The following is a 13335-nucleotide window of genomic DNA, read 5'->3' as shown; positions in this document are numbered from 1 at the left end:
GGGTTAGTTCACCCAAAAATGAATATACTGTCATTAATTACTCACCCTCGTGTTGTTCCAAACCCATAAGACCTTTATTCATCTTTGGAACACAATTTAAGATATTTTTGATGAAATCTGAGGGCTTTCTGACCCTCCCATAGACCACAAGGTAACTACCACGTTTAAGGTCCAGAAAAGTACCAAGATGATCGACAAAGTAGTCCGTGTGACATCAGTGGTTCAACTGTAAAGTTACGAAGCTACGAGAATACTTTTTTGCGCAAAGAAACAAAAATAACGACTTTATTCCACATTTTCGTCTCTACTGCGTCACTTGTGGACACGCGTTCACAACAATGACGTCATTACTCCGAATCTGGGTCAGCGCCACCACACATATTTAATCAAAAATATCTTAAATTGTGTTCCGAAGATGAACGAAGGTCTTGCGGGTTTCGAGCAACATGAGGGTGATTAATTAATGACAGAATTTTCATTTTTGGGTGAACTATCCCTTTAATTCAGGTTGGAGCTAATATCTGCAGGAAAGTGGACGATCCCTTTAATGTTCATAAGATGAGAGAGATTGTCTTTGTGTATATACATTTTAATTAATTGATTAGCAAGTTTAGTTAGCAAATTTTGTATTCTACTGACTGATATTGTCAGTAACAGTTTTTCTCTTCTTTCTTTCTCAGATTCAGATGTATCAGTTGTCTCGTCTGCTGCATGACTATCACAGGGAGCTCTACACTCATCTGGAGCAGTATGAGATCGGCCCCAGTCTCTATGCCGCTCCCTGGTTCCTCACCGCTTTTGCCTCACACTTCCCGCTTGGATTTGTGGCACGAGTGTTTGGTAAGTGCACACACCCTCATGCACACTTTAATACTCACACACACTTTCCCAATCAAAATAAGTTCCTCAGATTGCCCATTACCACATTGCTTTTTATAATTATGCATTTAACAGACACATTTATTTAAAGCAGGGACAGTCCCTTTGGACAAGCTCCTTGCTCAAGGGCACAATAGTCGTAGCTCTTGAATTGTGTACAACCTACAATCCTTGGGTTTTGTTACCAGCTCTGAGGTTTAACCACTAAGCCACACCAGCCACAGATTAAAAGCATCTTCTACTGAACTAAAAAGTTCAAAATGAAACCATGTTAGGAGATATCAACGGGCCAATCAGATGCCAGTGTGGTAGATAGTGATGGATTGCCATTTTCTTAATTTCCTCAGAAGTGTTTATGAAGATGGCCTACATGTTTGACATTCTTGTCTGGAAGGATACTGTGGAACACACACATAACAGCGCATTCTCTTTCTTTTGTCGTTACCATATACAGTCAGGTGCACACATATCTGCACGTATACAGACACACCCTGTCTGCAGAGAGATATTAATGAAATGTTGCAAGTTGGCACCAGTTTTCATCTTGATGGGCGGTTTTACAGGTTGGGGAATAATTTTTGCACCTGGGTTTTTAACTTTTTTAGTTATTTGTGTCTTCTAAGTTGCACCTGCTAATGCACATTCTTTCTTAAAACCCCTAACCCTAAGTATTTCGCGTGTAATTCGCCCTGCACCTTACTAGAGACATAGATGATACCATAAATCATGCAGAATTAATAATGAGAGATGTGCTGTTACTTTTATAAGCTTAATGATGAAAAGAAAGCTGAAATAAAATATAAATATTAGATGTCAAACGTAAACTTAAAAAATTTAAACAAAAATCAGATATGATGCCTTGGCAACTAACTGAAATAAAATGACTAAAACTGAAACAAAAATAAAGCTGAGTGTAAATATTAGTAAACACTAATAAAAATGACAAGAGCGCATAACAAAATTACTAGTGCTGTCAATCGATTAAACTTTTTAATTGGATTAATCATACCCTTTTTGTGTGATTAATCGGGATTCTTGCAAAACTGTATTTTCTGCAAGCTTATTTCAAGATAAATTTAGATGTCTTTTCAAAAAAGGACATTTGTAGACTCCAGAAGGACACTAAAGAACCAAGTGATTTAAGAAGACCATATAACTGATACATTTGTGCACACCAAAGCACACATTAAAATAAATAAAATTCCTGAAAAAACTTTTCAGAATTCATAGTGTATAGTATGTGTACAGTAGAGAAGCCAAGTTGCGATACCGAACAGGACCACATGGAAATGCCAAAATACCCCTAAACCAACCATCTTGAGCTGACTGCATATACCTACTACAGTACACGGATCCATTCAGAATGACTAAACACAGCAACATACACATGAGGACAAATCAAAATATTATCCTGAATGTGTGTGGAAACAACGTGAATGTACTGAAATGTGTCTGTGCATAAATACAATGTATGATCTGTGGCACTCATACACGGTTTGTTTGTTCATCAATATATCAGACTCACGCAGACTCGACTTTACCTTGATTGCAATCCTTGACATTCAACACTTTACTAGAGAGAAGCTGGTTTGCTTTATCCAGCCGAGAAAACTTAGTTTGCGTATCATACAGTGGTGGGATGTTTAGACGTTCCGTTCAGTCTGTATTTCACACAGAATATGACCGAGCTCGATGAATAATTCACTGAAAACGCACTTTATTTACATTAGCACTGTTTTGGACTGATTGTTTGAATGCATTCACTTACTGGATTATTGGACTGAAAACTTTAAACAGAGTTTAACACCTTAAAATGATCTGATCGCAAACAGAGAGGTGAAATCGGGTAAAAGGTTTAGAATAGAAATTGTGCTTCAGTAATTTTGCGTTAATAATTAAGGATTTTTGGATTAATCACATGCATTAACGCGTTAAATGTTAACAGCCCTAAAAATTACTAAAACTTAAACTAAATTTAAATTGAAAACTGAAATTCCAAATATGGAATATTCAAAATATGAATAAATAATATAATAATATTATATAATGTAGAGTACTAAAGTGACTGGCAGCCAGTAAAATGAATGAAAAAGGAGGTGGTAGTACAAATTAAATAATTTTCACTCAGTAAATATAATAATATAGAGATGAAAGAGATCCGCACTCGTACAAATTCAGCCAAAAAGGCTTATTACATTTATTGATCAGACCACAAAAATATGTGCAAAAAAGTGCAAATGTGCACATTTATAAGCCTTTTTGGCTGAATTTGGAGAAGTGCAGATCTCTTTCATCTCTATATTATTGTATATTTTGGATCTACGCACCTTATGCTATTTGCCTACTGGATTTTTGGAAGAGTGTTTGGCGCTACAACCTTTTCTAATTGCAGACAGTAAATATAGAAATGGTTTGTGTGTGTGTGTGTGTGTGTGTGTGTGTGTGTGTGTGTGTGTATTCATCCCTGTGATATGTTGCTGAAAAAAAATTCTGATAAGGTTTCAATTAACAATTTGTCCTTCGCCATTTATAATTTCAGAATGCAAAATCCTCTGCTTCTCTTTATCCTTCTTTTGCATCTCACTTTATCTCCTATGCGCATACTAAAGTAAATTATGCATGGTAATCAGAATCACTGATGCCTAACAACTGGCGCTAACTTTGTTTTGCTTAATCACAGTTCCGTGACTCTGTGTGTGTGTGTGTGGTGTGATTATAAGGGTGAATGTCATTGACCTTGTGACACACACACTCTCATCTTTTTCCAAGTGTAATCGCTCGAACTATCTTGTACCATCTTGAACCATCTCATTTTACACTGACTTACACACATACACATTTCTATTGACAATCTTTTATCTTTGTTTGTAAATGTACGTGCATGTGCAAAGACACAACTCTCAACAATTCTGCTGGGGATTTTCAATTGCAGATTTATTTCTGCTATTTTTCTCATTGTTGAAATTGTATTTTTAAAATATATATATATATATATATATTGTTATTTTAATGCATATTGGACATTTAATACTTTTTAATATTCATATTATTTAATATTATTTTTATTATTATTTATTAAACATAATCCACAACTTGGTGTGCATTCAAATATTTTAATGCATGATTTTGAGACAAAAAAATCACCCTATGCATATTGGATGTGTAATATTAATTTTACCGTATTTTTACATTTAGATAAACTTTGCCCTCTAATGCTTCTTAGTTATGTTATTTTATAAAAACAATTAATTTAATAAAATAAATAATGTAATAAAATCATAATTGAACAAAATCTCTAAAGCAATTTAAATGATTGATTTTATATTATTTTATTTATTTAGACAAAATTTTAAAGAATTTGAATATTGTTTATTTATTGGTTATATGGCATAACATGAAATAATTATCATTTTATTGTTATCTGCCAGAATTTTATTATCGGTTTATCCATAATTGATTTGTTATCAGGCATGATGCTAATAGACCACTGAACTTAATTTGTGAACATAAATTATATTTGTATTATATCACTATGCAATATTGTAATCAAATATTCTTTCTGCGACTGGGGTATCTTCAAAATGGATTCCTTGATGGAAACTGAAAAGTATTTATTGATTTTATATCTTCCAGACATGCTGTTCCTTCAGGGATCGGAGGTCATCTTCAAGGTGGCTTTGAGTCTTCTTGGTAGCCACAAGCCACTGATTCTCCAGCAAGACAATCTTGAGTCAATTGTGGAGTTCATCAAAACAACCTTACCCAATCTCGGCCTTGTGCAAATGGAAAAAACAATAAATCAGGTAATAAATATATCAGTGTTAGTGTGCATGCCTGCACCATACCTGCAAATCCGATTCGCATATGCACATACGCACTTTCACTTGTGCTGAGTGTCAAGGCAGTGACACATTTGGGTGTGGATTCTATTTGTGCTTTTGTGGTAACAGCAATATATGTGTATCTTTCCCTACACAATCAACATGTACTCATGCTCGGGTGTGTCTTGTGTTCATCTTCATATGTGGTTTTCATAAGTACTAGTTTCATCATGAACTCGGCACAAATAATAGATGGAGTTAGTAAAGTATGGGTGTTGCTCAGTGTGTGTCTGTGCATGTGTGTGTTTTATGTCTGAAACGATGAAAAGGGTTTCATGCAAGAAATTCACCACAAGTTCTCTTGAATATTTTAAATAATGCCCAACCATGTACAATTAATAGATTCAGCAGCAAGAAAATAAATGAAATAAAGCAAGAGTAACAGCAAGAACAAGTGTATGGAAGCTTGTCTCCACCACTGAATAACAATAAAAAAGGTAATTGCGACTTTTATTGATTTTATTCACAATTCTGACTTTATTCTGACTAAATTTATAATCTCGCAATTCTGACTTTTTCTCAGAATGTGAGTTTATATCTTGCAATTCTGACTTTATAACACAATTCCGAGTTATAAAGTCAGAATTGTGAAGTTTTACAATTCTGAGAAAATAATTTAGAATTCTGAGGAAAAAAGTCAGAACTACAAGATATAAACTTGCAATTGTGAGTAAAATTGTTTTTTATTCAGTAGCGAAAACGGGCTTCCATACAAGTGCAATACAGTGGGCATAGAAAAGAAAGTTGGAAAAAGATCATCCCCCTCCTAAAAATGGCTTGTAAACTCAATCAGGTGTAGCTAATCACTTTCTCAATGGCACATTTGACTTTCAACTGTGATCAGCTGTGCTCATTTTGATTAGCTCAGCGTGAAAAGAGCTTTCCTGGAGCATTTCAGTCCTTGGTCGTGCAACTGAAGCAAACAGTCAACTATGGGTGGCAAGGGACTGTCAAAAGACCTCTGGGATAAAGTTATGGACCGGCACAAGTCAGGAGATGGATACAAAAAAATTAAAAGGCTTTTTCAATGCCTAGAAGCTCAGTGAAGTCTATTATTAAGTAGTGGAAGGTATTTGGTAAAACACAGACCCTCCCTGGATCAGGACGTCGCTCCAAACTGGATGAAAGAGCCAGGAGGAAACCGATCAGATACCCCTTTTCCACCAAGGCAGTTTGAGTGCTGGTTCGGAGCCAGAGCCTAGTTTCAAATCGGTTCTTTGTCTTTCGACACCCAAAGCACCAGCTCCGAACCAGGAAAAGTGGTTCGTAAGTAGCACCAAAACATTGCTGGTCTAGAAGTAAGAACCGCTTGCGTCAGGGGCTGGGTGGCGGGGTTACCATGACCAACAAGAAGAACAGACATTTTTGACCGCCATTTTTGAAATAGCAGCTAAACACGAACACGTTGGATTTGCAGTGTTTGGATGCCGATGTAGGTTCGCAAAGCCATGAACACCAATAACAATGCAACGTCTGCCATTGTTGATGGTGTGTTTAGGCTTGTTCAGGATGCATCGGCGCTGCGCAGACTGGTCGGTGTGTGGCATCGGGGTGCCGCGGGAATGATTGGAAAGCAGACGACTCTCTATATGCTTTTGGATCGCTTTCACGATGCTTTGGTGTCGTGTGCCGATAGGTCTGCATGGTGCGATGCATCTCGAACAAGCCTGTTGTGTTTGGCGTTGCCATGCTAACGTTACCGGAAAAGACCTGGCTCTGTGGTGGCTCTCTAGTACTTGGAAAGGCAAACCGGTTCTTAGAAGGCTCGCCAGTTGAGCCAACTCCAAACTGGCAAAAGCACTGGCTCTGAACTAGCACCCGGTTCATGCTAGTGGAAAATGGGTAAGAGAGGCGACCAAGAGACCCACAGTAACTATCAAGCAGTTGCAGGAATTTATGACAAAGAGTGGTCACATTGAGTGCATGTGATAACAATATCACAAATTCTCCACAAATGTGGCTTGTATGGGAGGGTTGCAAGAAAAAAAGCCATTCCTCAAGAATGGCCACATGCAGTCAAGACTGAGCTTTGCCAAAACGCACCTTGAAGATTCTGAGGCAGATGAGACTAAAATGTAATTATTTGGCCTCAACACCAAACGATATGTCTGATGGAAATCCAGTACAGCTCACCATCCAAATAACAGCATTCCTACAATAAAGCATGGATGTGGTGATATCCTGTTATGGGGGTGTTTCTCTGCAGCAGGGACTGGAGCACTTGTCAGGATAGAAGGAAAAATGGATGGGACAAAATACCGTCAAATTCTTGAGGAAAATCTGCTGCCCTTTGCCAGAAAGTTGTCAGTGGGAAGAAGATTTACCTTCCAACATGGCAATGACCCAAAGCACACAGCAGAACTGAGCACACAGTGGTTGAAGGAGAAAAAGGTGAATGTCCTTGCATGGCTTAGTCAGAGCCCAGACTTAAACCCCACTGAAAATCTGTGGAATGATTTGGAGACTGCACCATCGCTCAACGCTCACCATCAAATTTAACTTAACTTGAGCAGTTCTGCAAAGAAGAGTGGGCAAATATTGCAAAGTCTAGATGTGCAAAGTTAGTAGAGACAAATCCTAACAGACTGAAGGCTGGTAATTAAAGCAAAAGGTGGTGCAACAAAATACTGACACAAGGTGGTGACCCTTTTTCCAACTCAGTGATTCTGTTTTTTTATTTTTTCTGACATGGTGGTTTTTTCTATACCCACTGTAATTATAGCCAAATATCTCTTTAGCTCTTATCCCAGCAAGGAGAGTCAATAAGCAAATACTTTTGGGAGAAGTACAAAAGAGAAACAAACCAAAAGATATTTTGGTATAGAGAAATGGCTAAAGGAACACATTTTTACATTTTTTTTTTGGTACTTTGTAAAGGGATTGGTAAATACATTTTAGAGTAGACACACACAAATTAAAATCCAAGCTCCTAAAACACTTCAAAAGCACTGTGAAGTGGTTAATGTGACTTGTGTGCTAAATTATAAGTCTTGCAAAACATATGATTACTGTGTGAGGAACATACTGAAATTTACGCTGTTATTCGATTAATTTTATGTTTTATGTGTACTATCACTTATTGTGACAACTTATAGGACAATATGAAATTAGAATATTTTTAAATGTTACACTTTATTTTTTATTATGCAGCTTTTGCTGCAGTACAAATTTCTCATCTTTTTTCTTAAAAGAAGAAAAGAAACTATTCTATACAGAGAGAAGTGTGTGTGTATGCTTATGACACTATAAAACAAGACACAAGTTGTGAAGAATGCACACACACAAAGGGCATATGTTTTCGTTTTCTTGTTTTTGGATGCTGGATGATGATCAGTAGAGTTTTTTCAGCCCACCCCAATCTTGCAAACTGAAGTTCGTATGCACAAAGAAACATGCTTTGACTTGCCCAGCTTTGACATTCTCATCTTGTATATTTGTACATGTCTCTGTGTAGGTGTCTGAGATGGATATCAGTAAACAGCTGCAGGCCTATGAGGTGGAATATCATGTTCTTCAGGACGAGCTCTTGGATGGTCCCTCCACTCTCAGCCAATCACAGCGGGTGGCCCAGTTGGAGAAGACCAATGGAAGCCTCCGACAGCAAAACTTAGACCTCTTAGAGGAACTTCAGGTGGCTCATCCTAATACAAGCAGACTCCTTTTATATGTTTGCCTTTTATGTAGATTAAAGGCTTATTCACTCGGTATTAGAATTTTCAGAGTTAAAGGGGTCATATGATGCTGCTAAAATGTATTTGGTGTAATGAAATGTGTCGGTTTAAGGTTAAAAAAAACACATTTTATTTTCAACATACTGTACATTATTGTTTCTCCTCTATGCCCCGCCCTTCTTTGGAACGCGTCAATTTTTACAAAGCTCATCGGTCTGAAAAAGCGAGGTGTGCTGTGATTGGCCAGCTATCCAGTGCGTTGTGATTGGCCGAATACCTCAAGCGTGAGACGGAAATGTTACGCCCCTCACCATATTGTGATGATGCCCTGTCAGGCCGGAGTGATGATTCAAAAACATGAAAACCCATTAGAAACGAGGCATTCGTTGCATCCAATGGGGACATAATTATGTATTATAATGACTTATACTGTCTTTTTACGCGTTGCGTTGCATCGCGCCGCGTAAACAAAAAACCATGTCTGCATTTGTGATCAGAGAAATGACAAACAACAAGCCCTACTCTACACTGCCCAAAAAACTTGCTTTAAATATTTAAAATATAAAAACTCTTTAAATATAAAAAACGTACTTACAGTCTGAGAGTCAGAACAGCCGGCATTGTAGTCTACTCTACCAGGATCAGGAAACGGTCCTCCATAAAATGTGCTGGACACATCTGAATATTTGGGTTGAAGTGTTCTGGAACAGTGTTGTAAATACAACTTAACCAATCTAGTCGTGTCCATTTTTGGAAGACCAAACAAAGTAGTTTCACTTTCACAACGAAACAGCGTCACACACGGCGGCCTAGAGTGAGCAGAGGCCGGGGGCTAGCGTGAGGAACGGCCGGAGGGTTAAGAATGAGCAGAGGTCAGGGGCTAGCATGAGGAACGGCCGGAGGGTTAGAGTGAGCATAGGCGGGTGGGCTTGAGAAAGGCGCGGCCGGCGATTTCGACGAAGGAGCGTCCGGAGGGCTTGCGGCAACCACATGTGACGCCTCTGGGCTAACCTCTGCTTCTTTCACGGTGAAAGCCGATCCGGCGATCGACAGCGCAAAGTTGTAGTATTTCCTCAGCAACCAGCACGGATCAGCTCCAGGCATGATGAAGCAGATATCGTCCTCTTTTGGAAGACCAAACAAAGTAGTTTTGCTTTCACAACAAAGCACACGGCGTCTTTACGACATGACGGCGGCAACAACAAAACTACAGCGAGAATAAAAGTTACGCCTTCTTTCTTTGCGTGAACATTTAGGCGGCGTTATGCAAATCTTCCCACATAGTGATGTGGGGGCGTGATAGAACGAGCTGTTTTAGGTAGGTGTGGCTGACTCTTAACTTTTATAAAGAATATCTCTTTGAATTTGAGACTTTAGTCTTTGCAACTTTACAGATCTTCTTTATGCACCAAGAGTTTGTAACACTCCAAAGAGAAAGGAAAAATTGAAATTGCATCACATGACCCCTTTAATGTAAACAAAAAGATTTCAAAGGGATATGGTGTATCTTTATAAACTCCACTCAGCAAAAAATGCTTTTTTTGTGTGTGCTTTTTAGTTTGTGTTTAGTATAATTTATTCAGCTGTTTAAACTGAACATCAAACATAAAATAAATAGTTTCCTTGCAAAAATTGTTCCTAAATATGTTTATTTTTATGTATATAAACAATGGTGGATCTTTATGAACTCCTTAATGCAAGGTCCAAAATATTGCACTGCAAAACTTAGTTTTTCATTGCTATGTTTTTTTTTTCCTGTGTGTGTGTGTGTGTGTGTGTGTGTGTGTGTTTTTAGTATTATTTATTCAGCTGTTAAATTTAGCATAAGACATAGTGTATATAGTTTCCTTGCAAATATTCTTCCTGAATTTTTTATACATAAGATTTCAAAGTGAAATGGTGCATTCTTTTTTTTCCAGTTTATGTGTGCTTGTTTTTTGTTTAGTATTTTTGGTTACGAGTTATTTAAATTCAGCATCATATACAGTGTGAATTGTTTCCTTGCAGAATTTCTGTCTGAATATTTTATACTTTATTTTTTATATTGCATCTGGCTTGGAGTGAACAAGTCCTTATCGTCTTCCATCAGGTTGCCCACGCAAAGATCAGATGGCTGGAGACTCGTGTGGATGGCCTGGTGAATCGAGAGGCGGAGATACAGTCGGAGGTAAAGACTCTCCAACAGGAACGGACAGAGCTGCAGCAGACTGCATCTAATCTCAGAGATCTCCTCAGCAGTCTGGGTATAAACAGCCCCTGCCCTGACCAGGAAAACCTCACCAACACAAGCAACAACCAGTAACTGTGCCAGTGAGGATACAGAGTCTAGTCTTTATAAACACTCAACTGTCTTCACTTGATCTGCTATCAAGATCCTCCTGTAAGCATCACCTCTGTCGTCATCCTACTGGCTCTGTCGTTCTCTAGACAAGCTATCTTAGTGGAGATGGACAGGTAGGTTTTCAGGGCACTGACGTTCCTTCAATGGAGATTTTCTTGAAGGGCTGAAATAGTGTCTTTAGAGTCAGATCTTGCCAGAACTGATCAAACAACCTAAAAGATCAAAACATTAAAACAGTTTAAAAGAATAGCTGAGATTGCCACCCTTTCTGGTTATTACAGCTTTTGTGACTGATGTTTACTTTCTGGACAGAGACATTTTGGGTCACCATTTTTAATAGACACTCCTTTTTACGCTCCCTGCTGTCGATTTGGCAGTGGCAATGACCCCAACGATACCTTTAAGGTAGATTTGATTGGCGTTCAGACATCAGATTGACAATTCCCCAGTAAGCACTGAACAGCACGCTACAGATAAATGCACTCTTGCTGTGCAGCGTATTGTTTGCACCCTGTTCTTATTTCGTGTGATGTTTGTGTGTGAGCATGTATGTATGTGGATATAATCTACCATTATATTCCAGTGCAATATAAACTAAAAAAAGACAACCCTCCTGTACACTGTAAACCTGCACAATCTTCTGTTCTAATAGAAACCAAAGAGTTCAAATCTGAGTGCATTTCCATAAACAGAAAAATGTTTTATAATTATTTTCATCTGAGACTGAGACCGAATGCTGCTGGTTTACTCAGATCACCAAGAAATCTCTTGCTCTTAAACACAAAATCCTCACTCACACTTTCCCGAAATAACATTAAAACTATTCAAACAACATTCAGTCCCTTTCATTATTACACACTAATGCAAAAGTTCACATATGAGGACAGTATCCACCAGTTTGTGTATTTTGGATAATTTGTATTTTGAGGTCTCCAGTGATGGCATTTTAGCTACTTGGCTGCACTGCTGTTGATATGGTACTCAATGAACCAAAGATCTTAATGTTTTTATTGCAAGACTTTTTCTGTGACAAACCGCACGTGTCTGGTACTTAAGTGTGTGTGTGTCGGCTGAGTACACTGTACACGAGTGTCTGTTTTAAATGCACATTCAAGAGTTGTCACCTCTGTATTTGACTATGATATATTTTGACTGATGGAAATACATTGGGAAAGGGGTGTGTGTGAACGAGCAAAGAAAACCGATCACCTTGCATCATTTGCATAAAGGTATGTCATTACCCTTTGACCTCTTGTGCTTTTCTGGAGAATTCCATTTGTGTTTCTCAGTGTTGGAAAGACAGGTGCACTGTTAAAACATCAGTCTTGATGAAGTGCTTTATTTTTATTGGTTTTTATTGGGAGTATAATAATTATTATATGCATTAAAAAAAAATTCAATTGATGTTAGTTCAGTTGATTATACAGGGTTAGTTTCACTTTGGTTGTGTGTGTGTGTTGTACCAAAGAGCAGTTCCATGTAATGCTCTGTTGAGTCAGATGTTCTCTTGAATCAGACTTACAAGTTTCATTATACAACATTCCACCTGGTTTCACCTGGATACATTTCTTTAGGTCTCAGTACTTAAGGAAGCTGTATGAGCTGTTCTGCTCTTTAAAGTGAACAAGTCAAGTTCACAGTGTGTGTATGTATGTATGTATGTATGTGTATATATATATATATATATATATATATATATATATATATATATATGTATATATATATATATGGACAACAGAATTGGGACACCTGACCATTACACCAATAGGGACTTTAATTGCATTCTAAATCTAGTAGACATTAATGTGGATGTGGTCCCCTTTGCAGCTGTAACAGGCAGATTTTGGAGTATTTCTGTGGGGGGTTATGCCCATTCATCCAGTAGCGCATTTTTGAGGTCAGGCACTAATGTTGGACAAGTCCTGGCTCTCCATCTCCATTCCAGTTCATCCCAAAGGTGTTGGATGGAGTTGAAGTCAGGGCTCTTTTCAGGCCAGTCAAGTTCTTCCACACCAAACTCATCCAACCTAATGTCTTCATAGACCTTATTGTCCAAAATGTCTTGGCATTCTGAATGTGATTTCCATCCAACACTTGGTAGCTGGTGATGTGAGGCTTGCTTGCAGCTGCTCAGCCATGGAAACCCATTCCATAAAGCTCCCACTGAACAGTTTTTGAGCCGATATTAATGCCTATTGAAGTCTGAATCTCTTCAGCTTTTGGAATCAGCAGAGCATTGGTGAGTTTTACACACTTGGTGCCCATGCGCTGTGACTTCACGTGGTCTTCTGCTTCGTGGCTGTTACTAAACGCTTCAAATTTCCAATAATACCACACCGTGTCTACACCAGACATATTGTAGACTCGACAAAATACTATAGAACCCATGATGCTGTCACTGGATGCGGCGCAGGACACGACAAATCCCCAACAGTAAACTGATCCCTTGTTCTGTCTAGTTGCAAAAGTGGAATCTTATAATCGTGCCATGCTTGAATTCTCTCAACTCTTCAAACTGACCCATTTTTTCACAAATTTGTCAAAAAATAAATGCAGGCTGCAT

General features: G+C 38.2%; 1 protein-coding gene across 7 annotated transcripts in view; it reads left to right on the top strand.

Moving 5' to 3' along the window:
- Positions 1-12106, top strand: part of tbc1d1 (TBC1 (tre-2/USP6, BUB2, cdc16) domain family, member 1) — a 63866-nt gene extending 51760 nt beyond the window's left edge. For 4 of the 7 annotated variants that reach the window (XM_016280691.1, XM_016280690.1, XM_016280689.1 and 1 more), the window contains 4 exons: positions 681-840; positions 4513-4682; positions 8215-8391; positions 10521-12106. In XM_016280691.1, coding sequence (XP_016136177.1) covers positions 681-840; positions 4513-4682; positions 8215-8391; positions 10521-10733 — 720 coding nt within the window. In that variant the 3' untranslated portion in view covers positions 10734-12106. The remainder of the gene's footprint in view (positions 1-680; positions 841-4512; positions 4683-8214; positions 8392-10520) is intronic. The other 3 variants (XM_016280695.1, XM_016280696.1, XM_016280694.1) reach the window with 2 other exon arrangements.
- The last annotated feature ends 1229 nt before the right edge of the window (positions 12107-13335 follow it).

Source organism: Sinocyclocheilus grahami, unplaced genomic scaffold (genome assembly GCF_001515645.1).
Source record: "Sinocyclocheilus grahami isolate Dianchi unplaced genomic scaffold, SAMN03320097.WGS_v1.1 scaffold143.1, whole genome shotgun sequence".
Lineage (NCBI taxonomy): Eukaryota > Metazoa > Chordata > Actinopteri > Cypriniformes > Cyprinidae > Sinocyclocheilus > Sinocyclocheilus grahami.
Note: the sequence above shows the minus strand (reverse complement) of the source record. Positions and strands in the feature narration are given on the sequence as shown.